At 33.7% G+C, this 25,153-nt stretch overlaps 1 protein-coding gene across 3 annotated transcripts; it reads right to left on the bottom strand.

Annotated features, from left to right (window-relative positions):
* Window positions 1–2,530: 2,530 nt before the first annotated feature.
* On the bottom strand, window positions 2,531–19,773 carry LOC128221269 (angiopoietin-4-like). Of its 3 annotated transcripts, none has more exons than XM_052929819.1 (8): window positions 19,685–19,773; window positions 12,243–12,369; window positions 10,823–11,555; window positions 10,176–10,328; window positions 9,556–9,683; window positions 7,645–7,741; window positions 4,347–4,511; window positions 2,531–3,156 (listed from the first exon to the last, which is right to left on the bottom strand). In XM_052929819.1, exons 2-8 carry the CDS (start codon window positions 12,366–12,368, stop codon window positions 2,906–2,908), a joined length of 1,653 nt encoding a protein of 550 aa, XP_052785779.1. In that variant the 5' UTR covers window position 12,369; window positions 19,685–19,773; the 3' UTR covers window positions 2,531–2,905. The 3 variants fall into 3 exon arrangements, with proteins under 3 accessions (XP_052785779.1, XP_052785778.1, XP_052785777.1); XM_052929818.1 differs by lacking the exon at window positions 19,685–19,773 and adding an exon at window positions 15,487–19,655; XM_052929817.1 differs by lacking the exon at window positions 19,685–19,773 and having other exon boundaries at window positions 12,243–19,655.
* Between the last annotated feature and the right edge of the window lie 5,380 nt (window positions 19,774–25,153).

Below are 25,153 nucleotides of genomic sequence, written 5' to 3'. Positions count from 1 at the left end.
TCACAAAGGTGATATGCGGTACTCACTATTGTGATAGACAGTTCTCAAAACGGTGATAGACGGTACCCACAATGGTGGTGGGCTGTACTCACAATGGTGATAAGCGGTACTCACAATGGTGATAGACGGTACTCACAATGGTGATAGGCTGTATACACAATGGTGATAGGCGGTACTCACAATGGTGATAGACGGTACTCACAATGGTGATAAGCGGTACTCACAATGGTGATAGACGGTACTCACAATAGCGATATGCTGTACACGCAATGGTGATAGGCGGTACTCACAATGGTGATAGACGGTACTCACAATGGTGATAGGCGGTACTCACAATGGTGAAAGACGGTACTCAAAATGGTGATAAGCGGTTCTCACAATGGTGATAGGCGGTGTTTGCAATGGTGATAGGCGGTGATTACAATGGTCATAAACGGTACTCATATTGATGATAGGTGGTATTGACAATGGTGATAGACGGTACTCACAATGGTGATAGACGGGACTCACAATGATGATAGGTGGTACTCACGATGGTGATAGGCGGTGTTCACAATGATGATAGACGGTACTCACAATGGTGATAGACGCTATTCACAATGGCGATAGGCCGTACTCACAATGGTGATAGAGGGTGTTCGCAATGATGATAGACGGTACTGTTAGTGGTGATAGGCAGTACTCACAGTGGTGATACACGGTACTCACAATGGTGAAAGGCGGTACACACAGTGATGATAGGCGGTACACACAACGGTAAAATGCGGTGTTCACAATGATGATAGGCGGTGTTCACAATGACGATAGGCGGTACTCACAATGATGATAGGTGGTACTCACAATGGTGATAGGCGGTGTTCACAATGATGATAGACGTTACTCACAATGGTGATAGGCGGTACTTACAATGGTGATAGACGGTACTCACAGTGGTAATGGGCAGTACTCACAATGGTGATGGACAGTACTCACAATGGTAATAGACGGTACTCACAATGGTGATAGACGGTACACACAATGGTGATGGACAGTACTCACAATGGTAATAGGCGGTACTTACAATGGTGATAGACGGTACTCACAGTGGTAATGGGCAGTACTCACAATGGTGATGGACAGTACTCACAATGGTAATAGACGGTACTCACAATGGTGATAGACGGTACACACAATGGTGATAGGCAGTACTCCACGGTGCACATGGTGGCCAAAGGAGTATTCACGAACGTGAAAGGCGGCACTCTTAATGATAATAGGCAATACTTAGCCCGGCTAGCGGTAATATTACAAGAGTAAAATAGGCAGTACAAAGCACGGAAAATATTCTAGAATCTATGTGATTCCATCGAGAGGGCTATAAAAACTAAAACGCTCGTGATGTTTTTTGGTTGTCTGTATATCCACCATTTTAATGCAATATGCATTTATTTGTTCATGTATATGCAATGGCAACGAAAGTATGCGAATGCATTGTGGTAATAAATTGTTAATGTTGAATTGTAAAACGCAAAGACAAACAAATGAGAATTCGGGGTACAATTTTAATAGCAATGAACGGCTTTAGTTTAATAAGCAATTTCATAAAATCGCACCAAACAGTTTTTTATGGAAGGAAAACAATGTACCGTTTTGTTGAAATGAAATGGTAGGAACCTATAACATGACAGGAGAAAAACGTGAATAATTGCAATCAAATTAAGAATAAGAAACATGATTGATATTTTTTCTTGCATACCTAAAATTATGAATTTGTGGAAAAAATGACGTAGAAAACGCACTTTTGTACATTTCACAAAAAAGCGCGTGTGACGTTGTGTACTGACGTCAGAAAGCGCAGTAGTTTTAAATCATTATCTACGGATATTAGTTCCTTTACAAATCGCGCTTTTACGATTATTTTCAGTTTGAATTAAAAGTATTGTATACTTATATTTTTGATTCCGCTTTAGAGAAACTGCAAAATATACTTTTCATAAACCATACAATAAAAGAAATCAGAAATGGCGCGTTGTTGCGCGTGACTCATCTTACATGGGGGTGTAAGATGAGTTTTTCCAGCACCGGTACCATGACCGGAAACACACGTCCGGTGTGCAAGCATTTTTCTATCCGGAACGGACACACATGATAGATATTTTTTCTAGCATACCTTACATTACATTTTTTTGTGAGGAAAATACATAAGAAAGCGCATTTTTGTACATTTCACCAAAAAGCGCGTGTGATGATGTTTACTGACGTCATGACGCGCAGTAATTTGTATTCACTGCATACGTATATAAGTTCCTTCTCTATCACGTCTTTTATGGGTTATTTTGGGGGGATGCCAGATGGAGTTTTCCAGCACGGCTGAATTTACCGGAAATGCCTATCCGGTGTACTAGAAATAGTAATGCATTGTACTGCCTGATATGTGTTTGTCTCAATCACATTATTCACGATATTCAAATTAAAGACTTGTTGTAATAATTTATAGAAACAGCCTGTATGACGTGAGCTCTCAGTCATCTCTGGTTAACAGAAAATAACATATCTGAACAGAGTTTATTCGACTGAAACCATTAGGGTTTCTCAGCATAAAGATATACACAATAGATAAATTACAAGAACTAACAATTTAAAAAAATGATAAAACGGTTTTGATAGCTACTTTACTAAATATATAAGAGAGTTCATTCAAATGAGCATTTGTTTTACAATGGAACAACCCATGATTTTTATCATAAATTTATGTTCACAATATTGTTGAGAACAGCGTTTTTGCTTTAGTTGCATTACATCTGTATCAATTATATCATTGGGATGAATAAAATCAAGTTTATAATGTTGCATACTTTAGCTACTGATAATTAACAAACACACAAACGATGAAATGCTTTAATAGTCTATTCAAATATTAACTGCTCTATCGAAACATCATGGTAGACGTCTTCAGTGTTTTAGGATCGCCCCATTTAAATGACAGGTAATAAAAATTATTACTGGTGTACGGTCCATTGAGGTTATTGCACGTGCAACCATTGTACCACCAGCCACCTCCAAAGTTTTGGGCACAGTTGTAAGGCCAGTTGTCCGCGTCCCTGTCGTATGTTGTAAACGGCTGGTGGTTGATATCCCAACTAATACCCGTGTCGGACAGAATACAGGAATCGGACACTGTGAATATACCATTTATCCATCTATTATAAGTATCATTTGAACTCTATAAAAGGGTTTGCTTGTCAATCATATTTAGGTATAAACAAGTCAACCTATTGCTAACAGACTTGTTTTTTTTTTAATTTCTTGAATGTAGATGAGATAATATATTCGTTTTTGGAACACAAGGTACAGTGTCTACAGATATTAATTAATTAGAATCATATATGTGATATTTTGGCGCTTTTTAACTGGATGGTTTGTGCTGGCTTTGCTATTTAAGGGCTAGACACCAGATGGTCCCCAAATCGGAAAAAAACACAAGCTTATATCTGTCAATACGAGCTAATATGAAGCCGATAATACATCATTTTATAATAATAGATCACCTTGTTGTCGCTGTCTCAGCTGAGTTTAGCCGTATAATAATAGCGCATAATGGTTTCCCAATACATATAGCCCGGAATTAACATAACTGGGTTTTCCCATGCCGGTACAAATAAAAGGTGAATTTCGAGCTATTGAAATTCATTTAACAGTCCAATGACTCTATTGTTTTTTTTCAGAAGTATATTACGGTTTAATTTTGTTTGTACCGGAGGATTAGGTAGGGAAAACCAGAAAAGCTATAATTCCGGGCTACAACTATTTAAAGTGCGTATATTTAACATGTGAAAGTCACGTAATAAGTACAGATACATACACCTAATTTATTTTCTAATATTAACTGGGATTTACGCGGAAGTCAGAACCAGAACATTTCGAATTGGAAAAATACGCAATATAAAGATTGTTTATATTGGCACAAATTATACGTGTTTTTCTTTTAATAATTAAAGTCGAATGCGTTAAACATTATCAATCATTATAATTAAAACATTTCCCTTGTGCACCCATCTACAAGTTTTACCTTTAAAAGGCATGTCATGATAATTATCGAATCGCGACGTATTTTATTAAAATAATATAGCAACTTCTAGCATCGACTAAGACTTAAATATACTGGGCACTAATATATTTTGACAAAATAAATATTGTGGTGAATTATTCCGTTTTAAATACATTAAATTGTTCTAATATACTTGATATAAAAGGATAATTTAGTATAATTATGTCTCTTTGGAAACTAATAAAGGGTAATAATCTTAGTTAGACGTATTGTATTTAAACAGTGTATCAATTTCTCCCAAATTCCTCGAATAACATACTTCCTCTTGAGTTGATCCTCCTATCAACGTTAAAGTTGTACTGGTCAGGTGGAGAAATATAGAAACCCGCGTACTCGTCAAATCCAGTAGTTCCGTCTGGTAAACTCATGTCCACTCGTAACGTCATGTTACCACGGCTTGTCATTGAATGGAGAACATCCAGACCTGTGAAAAAGATAAATTTAATTCAACTATAATCTTATGCGATGTGTACACTCGTATTCGAGCGTTATAGGTAAAGGGTACGAACAATACTATATATAGTAACACAAAAAGCAGGTTGTGAAGGCCATTATGTGACTTAGTTGCTTTTCATCCTAATAATTAATTGATCAAGATCTCGTTATATCGATGGACACGGCGTATTGCCAATTCAGTTCAACAACCCGTGAAACTTTTGTAGTGGAGTAAAAACTATATGTGCACATATAATTATATAGAAGAAACATGTGCGTCTTAGAGAGAAAAGTTTGTGTACATATTTCATAAGATATAGAAGAAACGTGTTCATCTTACAGTGAAGACTATGTGTACAAACGTCATTAGATATAGAAGAAACGTGTGCGTCTAATGGTGAATACTATGTGTACAAATGTCATTAGATATAGAAGAAACGTGTGCGTCTAATGGTGAAGACTATGTGTACAAATGTCATTAGATATAGAAGAAACGTGTGCGTCTAATGGTGAAGACTATGTGTACAAATGTCATTAGATATAGAAGAAACGTGTGCGTGTAATGGTGAAGACTATGTGTACAAATGTCATTAGATATAGAAGAAACGTGTGCGTCTAATGGTGAAGAATATGTGTACAAATGTCATTAGATATAGAAGAAACGTGTGCGTCTAATGGTGAAGACTATGTGTACAAATGTCATTAGATATAGAAGAAACGTGTGCGTGTAATGGTGAAGACTATGTGTACAAATGTCATTAGATATAGAAGAAACGTGTGTGTCTAATGGTGAAGACTATGTGTACAAATGTCATTAGATATAGAGGAAACGTGTGCGTCTAATTGTGAAGACTATGTGTACAAATGTCATTAGATATAGAAGAAACGTGTGCGTCTAATTGTGAAGACTATGTGTACAAATGTCATAAGATATAGAAGAAACGTGTGTGTCTAATTGTGAAGACTATGTGTACAAATGTCATTAGATATAGAGGAAACTCGTGCGTCTAATTGTGAAGACTATGTGTACAAATGTCATTAAATATAGAGGAAACGTGTGCGTCTAATGGTGAAGACTATGTGTACAAATGTCATTAGATATAGAAGAAACGTGTGCGTGTAATGGTGAAGACTATGTGTACAAATGTCATAAGATATAGAGGAAACGTGTGCGGTAATAGTGAAGACTATGTGTACAAATGTCATTAGATATAGAAGAAACGTGTGCGTGTAATGGTGAAGACTATGTGTACAAATGTCATTAGATATAGAAGAAACGTGTGCGTCTAATAGTGAAGACTATGTGTACAAATGTCATAAGATATAGAGGAAACGTGTGCCTCTAATGGTGAAGACTATGTGTACAAATGTCATTAAATATAAAAAAACGCGTGCGTCTGAAAGTGAAAACGATGTGTACAAATGTCATTAGATAAAGACAAAATGTGTGCGTCTAACGGTGAAAACTATGTGAACACATGTCATTAGATGTAGAAAAAACGTGTTGGTCTAACAGTGCAAACTATGTATACAAATGTCATGAGATATAGAAAAAAGTGTGTGTCTTACAGTATTTTTTGTTGTTCATAATTCATTAGACATAGAAGAAAGAATATGTTTACATGTTTTTCATTAGAGATAGAAGAAACGCGTGCGTCTTACAGTGAAAACAATATGTACATATTTCATTGGATAAAGAAGAATTGTGTCCTTAAACCAGTGAAAACTGTGTGTACATATATCATTAAAGATAAAGAAAATATGTGCGTCTTACAGTAAAATCTATGTGTATATTGTTCATTAGATATAGAAGACACGTGTGCGTCTAACAAAGAAGACTATGTGTACATTTTTCATTGAATATAGAAGACACGTGTACGTGTTACGAAGAAGACTATGTGAACATATTTCATTGGATTTAGAAGACACGTGTGCGTGTAACGAAGAGGACTATGTGTACATATTTCATTGGATTTAGAAGACACGTGTGCGTGTTACGAATAAGACTATGTGAACATATTTCATTGGATTTAGAAGACACGTGTGCGTGTTACGATGAAGACTATGTGAGCATTTTCATTGGATTTAGAAGAAACGTGTTCGTCTTACAGTTAAAACTATGTGAACATATTTCATTGGATATAGAAGACACATATGCGTCTTACAGTGAAAACTATATGAACAAATTTAATTAGATATAGAAGACACGTGTGCGTCCTCAGTGGAAACTATGTGTAAAAATTACATTGGATATAGGAGAAACGTGTTCGCCTTACAATAAAGACTATGTGTAAGTATTTCATTGGGTTTATAAGAATTGTGTGCGTCTAACAATGAAAACTATGTGTACATAATTATTTTGATATAGAAAAATATAATGCGTCTAACAGTGAAAACTATGTGTACATATTTCATTATATATAGTTGCAATGTGTGCGTCTAACAATGAAAACTATGTGAACATATTTCATTGAATAAAGAAGTAACGTGTCCGTCAATAGTGAAGACTGTGTACATACTTCAAAAGATATAGAAGAGACGTGTGCGTCTTACGATAAAAACTATGTGTGCATATTTCATTGAATAAAGAAGAAACGTGTGCGTCTTACGGTAAAGGCTTTGTGAGCATATTTCTTTAGATATAGAAGAAACTTGTCCGTCTAACAGTGAATATTATGTGTACATATTTTACTGGATATAGAAGAAACGTGGGCGTCTAAAAGTGAACACTATGTGTACCCATTTCATAAGATATAGGAGTAATTGCCCCAATAAAAATTATTCCTTCTACTGGGGCAATTATCAATCAAAATCCATGGTCAACCATGTATTATTATATAAATAACCCATTCTTCGAACAGAGCATACATTATGTATAGGCATTTGAACTCATGGTTTTTGTTTATTCACAAATTAACACTTAGTATTCATCTAACGTGGCACATACAACTGAAAACCCTTCCCTCAAAATTAATGTTTATAAAAGTGCATTTTTAAATTTCTGTTAACTTTCTGATATGTCTTGTTTACTATAAAGATATATGTAGTAAATTGCAATGAAGTGTAGCACTTAATTATTGTTTGTTCATACAAGGAAAGGTTTCGTTATCGTAAGAACACACCTGTCCAGAATTCACCATCAAATGAACCAAATCCCCTCTCGTAATCCGCAAAGCTTCTGTTGAAGGCAACAGAACCATCCAGGCGTCTTTGAAACACCTACATATAGAAAGCAATGTTAAGAATTAATTTAATTACAAACCGTTTGTATATCCAAATACATGGATAATGCACTGAGCATGACTGAAAGTAAGACTTTTTTAAAGGCCGCGATAAAATAGTTGGCATAAACGGCATTTTTCCTTGGGATAAAATGAAAAATTGAAAATGAAATAAAAGACAAATTAGGCACATTTCTTCTAAAATCGACGTGTTTCATTGAAATATTATACAGTCGAAACCCATGGGCTCCACATCCAAGGAACCGGCCAAAATACTTCGAGCCTCGTGAATATCGAGCCAAGCGGGAACGCTTACAAGGAATATAACGAGTATAACGAAAATCGGTCCTTGAAATCCAGTTCGAGCCAACGAGGAAATTGAGCCAAGCGATATCGAGCCAACGGGTTTAAACTGTAGTTGTTTCTTTATATGCGTTGAATATTTTAAATAGCATTTTCCTCACTAGGTATGGTCTTAATACCTTAAAACAATATGAATCACTATGTGCCCAACATCTTTAAATATAAGGTGTATACTATGCATGAGTCGAATGCCAAATACAGCATATAAAGTTTTTACTGTAAACGTCTCAAATAACTTCAACAAAAACAATCCTAAATAAGTATGGTTATACTACCTCGAACCACCTTGTCATTTACTCTAAATAGGACGACATATACAAACAGCATTAGAATGACGAGTGCCTGATATAACAGTATAATTTACTATGTATGCATCAACTACTTGAACAGCATAATAATATTCTAGTTTAGGTCACATACCTTAAACTGCATTATCTCTTTTCCTATTACTGGTTACAAACATAAATCGGTACTTTGGATTCGTTGACTAAATTAAACTCCATAAGTCTTTATTAAATATGCCTCAAATACCTTTTAAAACATAATTTCTTACTAATTGTGGTCAAATGTCTCAAACAACACAAGTCTCTAATACGTATTGGTTAAATCCCTTAAATAACAGTTTTATTTACTGTGTATGGATACAATACTTTAAATAACATTTCTTTTTACTATTTTTTGACATGTTCCTTAAACAACATTTATTCCTTATAATGTATGGGACGAATACTTTAAGCTGCATTAGTCTTTATTATCAAAGGGTCCTTAGTAATTCCATACTAACTCTGGTAAAATACCCCAAACAGCATAAGTAATCTTATTGGTCGAATGCCTTTAACAACAGTAGCATTTACTGTGTATGAATATAATACTTTAAATAGAACAACAGTATTCCTAACTATTTATGGTACGAAGCCGTAACATAATTGGAATAATGGAGTTTTGATCTGTATTTCATTATTTAACAGAAACTAAAACTGAAAAAAAATGATTGCATATTTTATTCAAGAGAAAAGCGAGGTTGCGAACGCGATGTGTTAGAGAAGCTACTCGAACATGTTAAGTTGCCATTGACTTTAAAAGTCGTTCGCAAATGCTACTAAAACAGATACTTATAGGGTTGATGATACGCACTTAAACATTTTCCTTGTTTTATCTTGCACGTCATTTAGAACATGTACGAAATAAATATATGTAGATGACGTAGTGCACAAAAAGTAGCCCACACATACTCGTACCCGTACAAGTAATATCTTGCAACCTCTCTTATAAATGTTATTTGGTTTAGAAACATTTGTATGTATCTTACATTCAAATGACGAAATATTCGTTGACCATGCTCTAAAACATATAACCGTTTAATAAGAAACTGGTATACATTTACAACACAGGTAATGTCAGACCTTTATATGATTAGTGTAACCTTATTATAAACATAATCATACTAACCGTCCATCCACCACCTTCGGTATCCATATCGCAGTAAACCTCCACTTCCCTGTGCGTGTTCCAGGGCGTGATATTGTACACACCCGACCCACGTGACAGGCCCAGTTTTAACACATCACTGCAGTCATCTGTTGAGTATAATAACGTTTCATTCTCGAATAATGTTTTTAAAAGAACCTGCCTTCGTATAAGGTTGAACATCAATTTATTGCGTTTACGTTGATATACGTATAAATAATAATGTTAAAATCGCCGAAAATACCACTTCTAAGAAAACTACAATGAAAAAACAAACAAAATATATATTTATTGAAAGAAACACTGCTGTAATAAAAAAGACAGTATAAAATGAGTGATTATTTTTATTCATTTTTAATATACGTTTTCTTAAACTTTGTAGCGATTTAACGATGTTAGCTGCATGTCAAATATAATACTCGTATTATATATTTTACCCTTCAGTTAAGCTTTTTCTTCACTCTCACAAAAATTTATATGAAGAATAAAAGGTAAAAGAAGTACGTACACAAATAGAAATACTCTATGTTTTGAAATATACTGTAATTTAATAGTTACAGGTGAGATACTTTATATTAAAGAAGTAACCACAACGTACTCACATGGACAAAACTCTGTATCTGTATCATTTCCAATGCACGTGCCATCAGTTAAAGGCGGCAATACATCACATGACCTGTGTCTACTTCTGCTGCCCCTGTCACTAGACCCTGAACAGTCAGACCATGCAGACCAGTCACTCCAGGAAATGTGAACTAAATAGAGAAATAGAAAAATCTGAGAAAGCGGTGGATCAACTCAAACGCTTAAACTGCTAAACTAAAATACCGAAACTAATTATACTGCATGTGTCACATGACTAACAACATAAAGACCATGATGTCCTATATTTCTATGAACTGTAGTATATAGAGAGAAATATAGTACTAGTTAACGGCAGTAAAGCAACGCAGATTCTGTAACTTCTGCTATCCCGGCCACATGACTTCGAACAGTCGCCCCATACTCCAAATATTATTAACTGTATAGGAAATTATAACAATATAGAACAACAGTGGAGCAAAGCAAGTCCTTTGACTATTTTTACATCGTTACACTGCTCATTTAAAACATATATTAACCTTTTAATTAGCCTGTTTTATTACCGAAACATTTTAAAACAATTATTTCAAGTAATCATTGACAGAAGATATGTTTGCTTTAAACACGGATACAGTTAATATCCTCACATTAGCTAAGAGTTACTTACGCGCCCTGATGGTGACCATAATACCGTTTTCTATTGTAGATCTCTGCTCCTCAATGATGCCAACAACTTCATTTGATCTGCCTAATAGCTCTTCAACCTTCTTTTCCATCTCAATCGTTTCGTTTTGGACATTTGCTTGTGCTGTTTGTACGTCTTGAAGGATATTTGTTTTAAAACGCTCAAGAGTATTTGTTTCATTTGCTATATGTTGTCGGACTTGAGAATTTATAGCAAGCAATGTTTTATTAATTTTTTGTTCTTCCCCTTCAAATTGAATGACCATATCAGTTCTTACATCGGAGCTGAATTTACCCAAATATATAAAAAGATCAGAGCGCAATTTTTGCCCACTTTCTTCTACTGTATTGTTGACCTTTTGCAAAGTAGCTGATATATTTTCAGCACTCGTTTGCACGTGGCCATTGACTATGTTAACTAATGAGCTTATAGTCGTTGACGCGTTCGAAACAAACGCCGACAATGTGTCTTTGAAAACGCTATTGACATTAATTAGTTCCTTTTTATGTTTATTAAACGAATGTTTATACATTGCGAGCGTTTTTGTGATGTCGATAATTTCAGGTTTTGTATATATATTTCCTACAGTATGTCTTGTTCTTGATTCGATACTATCAGTCTCTCGATTATCGCTTTCGGACGTGTTAACAAGTGATTCAAGCTTTGAAACTCTATCAGTTAATAAACCAAAATCTCCTTCAATTGTGTCCAATCTCTGAAACAAGAACAAATCCTCCTTTAAAAACGGGCTGGAACTGCATGATAACATTTGTTAACTCATTTTTAAAGCGAAATATAATAAAATAAATCTAAGTTGCAAACGGTGAAAATACATTTCTAACAAGAAAAAAAAATATATCTTAGATATGTTACAAACTTATACGACATATTTTAAGATTGTTATCATTGATCAAGTTGTCAATACATAAAGAAGTATTGAGAAGCTAGCGTCTTCGGTGTATTTCTCTTGACATTTCAATAAAACTACATATTGACCACAAAAGGAGTAGATAATGCTACTATGTACCTAACGTCATTACCAATGAGTATTAAACTGTCATCGGTCAATATTACTTGACAGGTCAGTAAAACTACATATTGCCCTCAAACATATATAAATGAACGATATGTTCTGTTCACAATTTAGAACCACTTATGTGCTAGCGTCTTAGGTCAATATCACTTGACATGCAAGCAAAAGTTAATATTGACCACAACTAAAGTATATAATTGCACAATCTTAACAAATCGCATTAGGAGTATCAAGAAACTCGCGTTCTCGGTCTGTATCGCTGAATAGGTCAGGAAAATTACATATTGCCTTTAGGAGAAGTATATAATTGTACAGAAAACCAAAATATTGACTCCAACATAATTATATAATTGTAAAATATACACCTACCGTCATTACGTATGACTGAAAAGCTTTCATCCCTTTCATTTGTACTTCCAATTTTCTCAACCTGTCCGCCTCACAGGTCGACAACATTACCAGCGCAACAATGACGAATGGACGTAACAAAATCATACTGTAAAAATACAGTAATAAGATTAGTACTTTTGAGCATGAAACGAATAGTATTTTCATATAAATAATTAAAAAATATGAAACTTTTATAGTCTAAACAATACGACTGTATTAAACGACTGTATTCTATACGTTTATTCTGCAAAATGAAGTATTTATTATCAAAATCAAAAAAATTAACTGTTGATGTAAGTATAAGTAATGAATTGAGTGTAATTGTACTTATCAGGAATAAAAATGCATTTGGGCTGGTCGAAATTCGCATTGAGGCCTTAAAACACCACACGCTTTAACAATCTAAACTGCGTTCATACCCCGATAGTGAAATCAATCCTGCAATTCATTTCTTCAATATGTATCATAGATATTGAATTTACCTGATGACATAATAACGGGTATGTTATAATTCCATGTATGTTTTCATGCTTGTCATGCATATAAGGAGTTTACGAAAATAGGATTGCAATTAGAAAATACAAATAAAACAACATACGACTGTAGTACAGTGTTAAACATAAGTGTGTCCGTTGTTTTACTAAAATGTATGGATGTTGAATTTGATTATATTTTTATTATAATGCTTAATCCGAAAAGGCAATCAAATGTCTAATAACCTTTGTTTGATTATTAAACCGAAAACGATGAAGATGTAAGAAGTTTCGAAAATAAATAAATTTCGAATTTATCTTTATTACACGAATAACCGAATGGGATAACGTCGTATGTTTTTTTTCCATATTGTGTTTAAAGAGTATTTAATTGTTACCAACAATTTCATTTGAAGAAGATTTTTCTCCAATACCTCATTCATATTCATCGAAATGAGATTTTGTAATTTAGCGTAAACGGAAGAAATGACCGGGGATCTTTGCTCAGACATTGTTTACGCTTTTCAGGCCAAACATATATTATGATTCGTTTCACGTCCTGGAGAGTTACATTACTTTGTGTTTCTTATTTAGTCTAAAACCGGTTACACGTGTTCATCAACTTCTACGAACATTTCTGCCAAGGTTTCCGGATTAAAGTTTCTGTTCAGTGCGTCACCGATTGGTATTTATGTGCCTCTTTGTGAATTAACTATATGTCAAAGGACTGTATTTGTATCATTATCATATGTAACCTTGTTGGTTCATTACATTACATTATTCGATTCCAGTTAGTAGGCTGGTAATCGCCGTGAGCCTTCCACATACATATATTTCTTGAATTTCAGACCACCATTTTATTCAATTTTGCCCATCGCATTTGGTTCTGTGTGAGTGTCTTTGATAAGTTTTCCGTCTTTCGTCATAAACTTGCGCATGGTGCTAGTTACTTCTGCAAGATTCGGCGGGAACATGTACAAGACGTAACCGTCTCAATGAGTGTTTCTATTTCTGACCTAGATTCAGACGTCTTCAAGTTCAATATTATGTTACTTATGTCCTTATTTGTGGACGTCAACATGACCGAAATCTCTTTCATCTCGTCGACCGATAACCACTTTTTTCGGTTAAAATCACACCTTTATTGCATGCTCTCAGTAGCAAACTGCGCAAATGTTCGTCATTGTCGGTCCTTGTTGCGCCGTTACAAATAAAAGCATCAGCCACGGACACCACGCCAACCTCGTCCGTTTTCAAATTATAAACATATTGAGATATTCAAGGTCCCACCGGCATTCTTCTATATCTGTAACTCTCGTTTATTGTCGCTAATGTCGTGCTTTACGTACTGGACATACAGACGAAATATCAATTTATTTGAACTGAAAAGAAGATGTTTCTTCGGACCAGACCAAATCCATGAACAAACTTTGAAATCCTTTTTAACCGTGGCCTTATGCAGTGGCTTGCTAACATACATATAGTACGTCTATTGAACTTATTCAGGTTAAGTGCGATGCTAAAATTCATCACTGCTGGGGAATTTCAGGATGCTACAACATAAACCTCTGCGTTATCTTGCCTTCTTTTAAACTGAATGTTTAACCGAATTCTGCCTGTATACCTGTGTTTGAAAATAGTCTGGATTCAGGATATTGTTATTGTAACTGCTTATGATTGATATTGCTTTGATGAAATAATGTTCACCTGAATGCCCGTGTCAATCTTAGCTTATTTTTTTCTGTTCCAAATAAGAGAATTACAATTGCTTGGTGGAAGAAGAAAGACTTCTTAAAATGCACACATGTTAATCAAAGTTATCTTTGCCCGAAATGTTCTCGACGTTCTGGACGTGATACACTTGTGACATTACAGCATACTCATAACTTTTTGTAACACACAACTTGCTATGCGATTAGAATACGTTATTTCCCTGAGCTGATAGAAAATAAGGCGAGCGGGCGGATAAAACGCATGCGCAGTTAACAAGTAGTGAAGTTAAGCACGACTTATAACATGTGCAAATAAGCAGCAACAGACTCTTTATTTACACGGTATTTTAGCATAAATGGCTTACGCCCAAGTACTAAAAGAAATCATGTAAATTGCACCAAACGCAAATGTTCTTTTATTCTTTGTCAAAATTAAGTTATCTGAAAATAGTTGATGTACAAATACGCTTGTCTTAGCATTGAGTCAATACTGCTTAATATGAATGGGTGGTAACCCCGTATAATTTTGGTATAATATTTTAGGGTATTTCTTTCTGCGAATTAATGTTATTTGAAAGCAATGCGCTCTTAACAAATATATGAAACACACACCTTCTGAGCATTTATTCCACTCTGTGTTTTAACATACCGTTCTTATATAATATTTTTTTGGAAATCACCCTGAATAACTGAAAACGTACGTTTGTTTTATAAAAAAAATAATTAATACACAAACGCAAATTGCACCGAACGTAAACGTCATTTTATTATTTGTCAAAATTATGTTATTAAAATGAATGTGTGGTGACCTTGTATAATTTTGGTATCATATGTGAGGGCATATATTTTTTGCAATCAATGCACTTCGACAGCAAGAGCGCTCTTAACAAATAAAGGAAACACACACCTACTGTGCATTTATTCAACTCTGTGCTTTAGCATACCTACTTATATAATATTATTTTGAAAATCATTCTGAATAATCAAAAACTTACACTTGTTTTATAAAAAAGTATATTTAATAATAAACAAACATACCTTGACCAAATGGAAATGATTACTACGCCTTAACTTTATCCAATTCAACGTAAACACTTATTCACAATGTTCCAGCAAGCAGGCTCCCGCGTGTCTGATAGCTGGGATATATCAGCACTGTTATATAGGTAGCTATTTCGAGCCTCAGCTCAAATATGTTTATTTTTAAATGCTCTATTTCTTGCACACTGCAGCAGTTTGCAGAATGTTTATTAGCCGAAACACAACTAGAATAATATCTAGCAGACACCTTCCCCGGATGTCGAGTAAAAGAGATATAAAGCAATGTTTACATTGGAGATTGAAATAAATATTTTTAAAATGTTTTGATCGAACAGTTATTTTTTACTCACTGAACTAAAAGCATAAATAGCTAAACTCTAATTCATCAATATTAGTTTGTGAAAAACAAATGATAAACACTATATTTATTTTCTGGATGGTTACCCCTCCTCTAGTAATGTACAAAACATAAACTTGTGATAAAAGAAGGCACGAGAGCAAATTATGAAATATCATGCACCATGTAATCCATCTATGATATAGACACTGTAAATTAAAATATAGCATGAATTTATTTCACTGAAGATAATATTTACAAGTCAAAATCATAAACTTTAATAAGGAAACGGAGGGTTTATTTTGGTATTCTATTGAATTGCAATTGAGAACGTGCGAGGGAGACATATAAGCTTATCCCTATTTCGCACGTGCAAGATCAACGTCCTCTGCATGTGTAGTCATGCCGTCAGAAATATGTGTGTCATAAGAGTCTCCGAGTAAGTACTTCTAAGTTCCTCTAGTGTCATTTTAGAACGTGTACAATAATTATGCATTGTTGTGCTTAAAATTGTATTTCAAGCAGACAGTTACAGTACGTCACCAGCTAGAATCATACCGCATTACATGTACGTTCCGTTTATTTGCCGGCATCGTAGAGTAAACAATCAGCTCATCTGCTGTAGAAGTAAAAATATCGCCATACGTACCTTGAATTTATTTCCCACACTACAACGTGTACCTTTGCCAAATAATCATCATGTTATTTGAAACAAAAACCATCGTTTTTCTTCTGGATTCCTGTTAGCGCCATGCAATACATAATTATTTATTAATATTTAATCATAATTAATTATTATTATTATTATATTGATGTCAAATTTATGTCAATCCAATTTTTAAGTTGCTTTACTCATGTTCATGATCTATAATTAAGTTATTTCTCAATATCCACTCACTGTTCTACAGAACATCATTGAATGATAAATATATGTATAACATAAATCATGTTTGACTTTTGCATTTTGTTATGTTTTATGTTCATAAACATCATTGCTCAATTTTATAAGAAATATCGTTTGTAGAACAAAGACTTAACTTGCATAATTTCTGTAAATATTATAAATAGTTTTTATTTAAAATATCTCTATAATTTTTGTTATCATAACATTAATCCAAGATTTAAATCAATATCGTTTTTAAAAGAAAATGGGTTTAAAAGGGGTGAAAACATTACTTTGTTATTTTGTGGTCATAGGAATTGAGATGGGAAATGGTTCGCCTATGTTATACTAGTAGTTGTCATTGATTCCAATCATCTCTTATAATGGTGATCAAAATTACATGACGTCATTTAAATAGCGAAAATAACAACGTAATTAAATGGAGCTTTAATAAATTATTTTTCATAAAAAGAGTAAAAATAGTTTTCAAAGACACATATATAGCTGAAATCCATCTACTTTTCAATACGTTGTTGTAGTGCTATTGACTGCTCGGCGAGGAAGAATTGGGAATTGTATGTGCAACTGTGATAGTCAGGGGCTGGTCGCATGGTTACGATGACATGTGATTATTAAATCATTTCCCAATCTCAACTCCTATGACAACATAACAACACAAAATGATTCATAATAGTGAATGCTCTTGTCTCTTTAAAACCCACCGTCTCGTAGAAAAGGTACGCAATTAATATAGAGCACGGGACAAATACGAAGCCTAGGAAACGTAACCTATTACTCAAATGCAAAACTATAATCTTAAAAGACGTTATCTTCCAATTAAAGGCATAATTATGAAGCCTAGAAGAATTACCTGTTGATTAAAGACACACATATTAAGTGTAAGCGACGTTATATCTTAATTAAAGCATACTATGAATCCAAATGGATGGAAGCTGTTCGTTAAAGGCACATATATAACGCCTAAGAGTCGTTACCGGTTGTTTAGGTACACAAATATAAATGAAACACACGTAAAGAGTAGGATGCTTGTTGATTAAAAACACAAATATATAGCTGAGGAGACAATACCAGTTGATTAAAGACACTAATGTAAAATATAAGATACATTATCTGTTGATTAACTTTGTATACATTGTACGTAATGTTTATTTTTTATATATAAATAAACGGGTTGTCATTAACTAGTAATATCAACAATACATAAGATATGTGTGTTATGCATACTGGTATCTTCCAAACATTAAAATGTGATTGCTGTTTAAGTACAACAACCTCTATGGTATTTCCCAGTCATTCCAATTAGTCAACCATACGTTATACAATATTTTGGACTTTGTTGCTGAACATATCTGTCAGTTTTATAAAGCATTTGCAACAAACCTTTGACAGTTTATGTTTAATGTTGCCGTAGCTATTAAGATGTACAAACATACCTCCTCTTCAATGAGAACTTGCCATAGATTGCTTAGATTTATTATTGCAGTCAAGTACCTGTTGAAAACATGTTGCCAAATTAATGCTTTAAACAATGTCCTGACACGCAAAATATTTTCAAATTGAATATAGTACATCAATTGACTTTATAAAGGTTACGTGCAATGCTATGATTAATCAGTGCACGGGAATGCTACAACATAAACTTCTACGTTATCTGCCGTCTCTGCCTTGAAATTCCCATTGGTTACCTGTGTATGATAATAGTCTGGATTCAGGTGCTTGTTATTCTAATTTTACCGCTTAGTATTGAACTTGCGTTGATGAAATATTATTCCCCTGACTGCCCGTCTAAATCTTAACTCCATTTCCCCCGGTTCCCAGTAAGACATTTACAACTGATTGGTCGGAAGAACAAATTCTTAAAATGCACTAATGCAAATCAAGTTTATCTTCGTCCGAAGTGTTCGCGACGTTTTGAACATGATACACTCGTAGCATTAAAACATACTAATTACTATTACTGTAACACAACACGAGTTATTCGTTTAGAATACTTTATATACCTGTGCTGATAAGCAATAAAGCGAGCGGGCTGTTAAAACGCATGCGCAATAAACAAGTGTCGTAGTAAATGAAAACGTTTAGCATATGGCTCAAGACCACAGTTATCTGCCCCCCCCCCCCCCCGTTGACCAAAATCCGGATGTAAATACAGAAAAAAGAGTGCTTGTGTTCAACTATCAATATGTTATTAAAATTGAATGAAAAAGAAGCAAAAAATGTTCTATTTGCAGAGAACTTGACTGAATATGACACTCCATTGCAGAAATTGATAGTTTTTAGTGTAAATATTTGAAAAATCATAGCTTGTGTAAGTCTGAAAATTAGTTGTTTGTAGCCGATTGACTCCTTGGCGGAAGGGTTATGTATTTGAACTCAATTTTGACAGTCAAGTCAATGGTCAACATGGTGTTTTCTTGTGATTATATTTTGTTTCTTGAATTGTTCTAGAGATGCCATGTCCTTGTTTTTCAACTGGGATGTGTATAAAGTCAAAAGCCAGGTTAGTGTCTATATGAAACATATAGCAAAAATAACTGTGGTCTCACACCATAAGCTTATAAACAGCAACAGGCTTAAGCCAAACTACCACAACAAATTGTTGCAATTGCACCAATAGCTAATGTTAATTTATGATTCCTCAAAATTGTGTTATCTGAATATATTCGATATGCAAACGTACTTGTCTTGGCATTGAGTCATTTATGCTTCATATGATTAATGAATGATCACATTATTTTTGGTATCATATTAAAACGTATTGCTTTCTGCGAATTAATGTAATTTGAAAGCAAAAGCGCTCTAGACAAATAAGAAAATACACTCTAACTATTCATGTATACAACTCTCCGTTATAATATACATAACCTCATAATATTGTTTTGAAAACAACTTGGAATAACTTAAAATTCACGCTTGTTTTATAAAAAAATATATTTACTATTATACAAACATACCTTGTCCAGATTGAAATGACTACTACGCTTTAACTTTATCCAGTTCAACGTTAACACTGTTTCTCAATGTTACAGCAGGCAGGCATCCGCGTGTCTGGTTTCTGGGAGGAACAAGCACTGTTATATAGGTAGCTATTTCGAGCTTCTGCTCGTGCAGGTTTATTTTTAAATGCCCTATTTCTTGCGCACTGCAGCAGTTTGCAGAATGTTTATTAAACGAAAAAACAAGTAGCAGAATATCTTATAGACACATTCCCCGGATGTCGAGTAAAACATTTATTAAGCAATGTATAAATTGAAGATTAAAATAAGTGTTTTTGAAATGTTTTGACCGAGCAGTATTATTTTTACTCACTGAATTAAAAGCATAAAAAGCAAACATTAATTCATCAGTATCTGTTTCGAAATTAAAGACAAAATTGTGAAAAAGAAATGTTAAACACTTTGTTTAATTTTTGGATAGTTACCCCTCCTCAAGTAATGCGCAACACCGTTCTTTGTGATAGAAGGGGGCACGAGATCAGTTTATGAAATATTTTAAACCATGTAATCCATCTGTAATATCGACACTGTAAATTAAAATATAGTATGAGTCTATTCCACAAAAGATAATATTTACAAGTCAACAACATAAAAGTTATTAAGAAAACGGAGAGTTTATTTTGGGAATATAGTGTTTTGCATTTGAAAACGGACGACGGCTACATATAAGCTAATCCCTATTTCGTCCATGCTTTATCAACGTCCTCTGCATGCGTAGTCTATCCGGCCATCAGAGATATGGGTGTCATGAGAGTCAGTACTTTAGTTCTTCTAGTGTCATTTTGGATAGTGTACAATAGAATTGCATTGTTGTGTTTGAATTGGCATTACGAGCAGACAGTTACAGTTCCTCGCTAACTAGAAACATACCGCATTACCTGTACGTTCCGTTTATTTGCCGGTAACGAAGACTAAACAATCAGCTCATCTGCTGTAGAAGAAAACATGCACGTACCCTGAATTTATTCCCAATACTACAACGTGTGCCAGATAATCATCATGTTTTTCTCATGGATTCCTATTAGTGCCATGCGATACAAAACTGCAAGCTGAATTATTATTATTATTATTATTATTATTATTATTATTATTATTATTACTATCCTCATAATTATTATTATCGTTATCATTATTATTATTATTATTATTATTATTATTATTATTATTATTTTATTTTTATTATAATTATTATTATTATTAGTAGTAGTAGTAGTAGTAGTAGTAGTAGTAGTAGTAGTAGTAGTAGTAGTAGTAGTAGTAGTAGTTTTTTAAATTTAATTAATGATGTTCTTTCTCAAGACCCAATGATTGTTCTACATGGATGTATAAAATAATTCATGTTTAATTTTCGCATTTTGTTATATTTATGTTCATAAACATTATTTCTCAATTTGATAACAAGTGTCGTTTGTAGAACACAGACTTTACTTGCATAATTTCGGTAAATATTAAAAACTGTTGTATTTAAAGTCTCCCTATAATTATAATTCTCCAGAATCCAAGTTTTAAATCTATATTTTTTTTAAAATATTGGTTTAAAAGGGGTAAACACATAACTTTGAGGTCATAGGAGTTGAGATAGGAAATGGCTTGCAGATGTTATACTTGTCGTTGTCATTGATTTAAAGCATATCTTGTAATGATTATCAAAATCACATGACGTCATTCAAATAGCGAAAACAACAACGTTATAAAATGGAGATTTAATAAAGTATTTAGCAATATTTTTTAAAAACAAATATATAGCCGAAAGCTATCTATTTTTCCGAAGGTAGTTGTAATGCTCTCGTCTGTTCGGCGAGGAAGATTTGGGGAAATGTATTGTGCAACTGTGCTAGTCGCACGTTTACGAGGCCACTTGATAATTAAATCATTTCCCCATCTCAACTCCTATGACAACATAACAACACAAAATGATTCAGAATAGTGAATGTTCTTAACTCTTTAAAACCCACCGTCTCGTAGAAAAGGTACGCAATCAATATAGAGCATACGGGACGGAAGCCTAGGAAACGTAACTTATTACTCAGATTCAAAACTATAAAGCCTAAAAGACGTTACCTTCTAATTAAAGGCATACATATGAAGCCTGGAAAATATTACCTGTTGATTTGAGACACACATATTAAGTGTAAGCGACGTTATATCTTAAATAAAGCATAATGTGACTCCTAAACGATGTAAGTTGTTGGTTGAAGACACAGGTATGAAACCTAAGAGTCGTTACTGGTTGATTAAGTACATAGATATAAAAGAAACATACGTGAAGACTAGGATACGTTGCTTGTTGATTAAAGACACATATATAATGAAGATACATACACTCCAGTATTAATAATTAAAAAATGCGCAATTTCACAACCAGAAAGGTTGTCCTGTTGTTTTTTTTCCAATTCTTCTTCTTTCTGGTTGTGAACTTTCCAACACAGTTTATTTATAATTAACTTTATGATAATGTAGTATATTATTGTAATAGTTGTGATGGCAAGCGCGGGTCAAGCAATATTGCATCTTCGGCACCCCAGCGTATCACGCAATTAATATTTAAATGAATGCACTTCAAAACGGTTTAATTTTGTTAATTTAATGAATTTATATCTTTGTACTTTCTGTCTATTTATATCTTAAGCACGTCATTTACGAACTTTAAATTAAGTATTATTATACATTTATTGTACCCGTTAAACATGAAGCTTTTATTAATTATTACGACTAACGATTTCAATAATTCTGTTTCGGCCAGGAATATATTTCCTCCCAAAGGTGCTAAGTGTCAGTCCAGAACGGAGTTTCTTCCAACATCTAACTTCATAATATGATTTGCATAAAACACAATTGTTTAACTTGGATTGTTAAATGAAATCACTTAGAATAGGTCACACTTTTGTACATTTTCGAGATTAAGTGTTCACTTGAAACAGTCCAGATAAATCTTATTTGCTTATTCGAAACATCATTTTAGACGTCTTCAGTTTGTCATGTTCTGTAAAGGAATTATAATAAAAAAAATCTTTTGGTGTACGGTCCATTCAGGTTATTGTGCATGCAGCCATTGAGCCACCAGCCTCCTCCATATCTGCCTGCACAGTTTCGTCGCGAGTGGTCGACGTCCCTGTCATATGCTGAAAACGGCTGGTGGTTGACATCATTCGCAGTAGCAGTTAGCGACAGAAGCCAGGAATCGGACACTGTTAAGATTATAAAAAATAAAAGATGAACAAGTTCACATATTTTTAAAATAATTCTTATTTAATTTCAAACAAGTAGGCGTGTTAATTTATACGTTTATATAACCACCTTAAAGAAAAGAGTCTTGAGAAAGATGGTAATGTGTTATATTTTGCGTTTTCAGTTTTAAATGGGGAATTTGTATTCACGTAGCTTGAAATAATGATGACAAGTAATTCGTATATGTACAAACATATGTTTTTTTCATAATTTTGGTGCAATTAGTTTAACATAATAATGCATTATAGTCTATCCATCTGTTATGTACATTTATCTTGACTTTGTACATTTAAATTGTATTCCATGATTGTTATCAAATGCAGACGTATGTATTCAAATAATATACCAACTCCTTGTAACTTCTAAAACTGATATACTGATCAATTGTAAATAGTTATATCTGATTTTCATTTAACTGCCCGACTTAAACTATATAGAAAGCTGGTAAATAATATGCCTCTATGATCAGTTAAAGGGCATATCATGATGTTATTTAGACGTATTTTATAAAACATTGTATCAACTCCTAGTTAACATCACGAATAGCATACTTCCTCTTGAGCTGATCCTCCTATAAACGTTAAAGTTGTATTGGTATGGTGGAGAAATATAGAAACCCGAGTACACGTCGAAACCAGTAGTTCCGTTTGTTAAACTCATTTCCACTCGTAACGTCATGTTACCACGGCTTATCATCGAGTGTAGTAGATTCAGGCCTGTGAAAATTTAGATTTGTGGCATTTTTTCTAGGAAATCCTTTGTCATAGCAAACATATTTATATTGTCTCCTGAGGGTTCCAGTTGTCTTGTTTTTATTTAAAAGTTTAAAAAATGTGTCGTCAGTGTAGCTCTAATTGATAAACATGTAAAATTGTTCATTTTTTCTGTATATATGTTGATAATCATTTAGTATTAAACATTATCAAGAAACACACTTTTTGTTGTTATACCAGTTAAACAGAAACTTCATTTTCTTAGTCAAAAATTAGAATTTCTTAACAAAATAAATTGATTTGTGTTGAGAAAAGAATTAGCTTTATATATATGATAATTACTCAATTTCGCCCAGATACCTCATTTGGACCCAAAATATCATGGCGAGTCACATATCGCAAAGTCGCAAACACAGAAACATGATATACTTAAATATTTGCCATTTTTGCAACGATCAATATTTAAGATATTAGCCGAGTGTGTTCCGTTTGCGCTTAAGTTTGAAATTATCTTAAAATATAGAAAATAATGTTGCATGAAAAACGATTTTGTTTTGTTCTTTCTAGTATTTTGAACTATTCTAATGACGTAATTTTTCTCATAATACTAGTCTCGAATACCGATATAAAGCCCCGTTACACATATTTTAGTACAAACTAACTACTTTAGCAGCGTATAAAGACTACCAATGGCGATTGTTGTACATTTGAATCATTTGATTGGTAAATGTTAAACTCAGACGGGGACTGGTCAACAATTTTTCTTGCGACTAGTAAGAGATCGTCGTTCTACATTGGCAACCAGTAGTCGACTGATCAGCAGCTTATTAATGTCAATCAACAGCTGGATTTTGTGTGAATGAATGCCGATTGTCATAAGAAGTTCGCCAACCTGTTCATGGTCATTCTGGGACAGTTCAAACACATCATGATTCCAAAATGTATTGACGGATATATAACTTCCTTAGGACACACTAAGATAAAGACGGTATTGATGCTGTATAATTTTTATTTTCTACATAACATGAACTCACAACAAGATAAAGACGGTGGTGATGCTGTATAAGTTATTTTTCTACATAACATGAACTCACAACAAGATAAAGGCGATAGACGAACATGTACAAAATATTAAAAATATATCAAAGTGAAAAGTACTCCTAACATACATAGGCAGTAAAACGATCCGTTGGTTTACACATGCTTGGGAGCAGTTTACTACTTTTTCCTCCATAACTCGGCAGAAGATTTCAAGACACCGGTTTTTGCAACAACACTTCTACGATCATATAAAACCACATCTTATACTTTCTGTTTAGAAACTTTAACTTGATACTGAGTATGCTGTCATGATATCGATGCGGTTGAAACAATATGTATATATACATAAATAAGATTGTCCAAAAGACCTATGGATGTTCATCCCGCTATGTCGATGTGTTTTGTTCTGGTATTGGTAATGCCCTGTAGTATATATTGTGTATTC

The sequence above is a fragment of the Mya arenaria genome, chromosome 16, assembly GCF_026914265.1.
Source record: "Mya arenaria isolate MELC-2E11 chromosome 16, ASM2691426v1".
Lineage (NCBI taxonomy): Eukaryota > Metazoa > Mollusca > Bivalvia > Myida > Myidae > Mya > Mya arenaria.
This window is presented reverse-complemented; position numbering and strand designations above follow the sequence as displayed.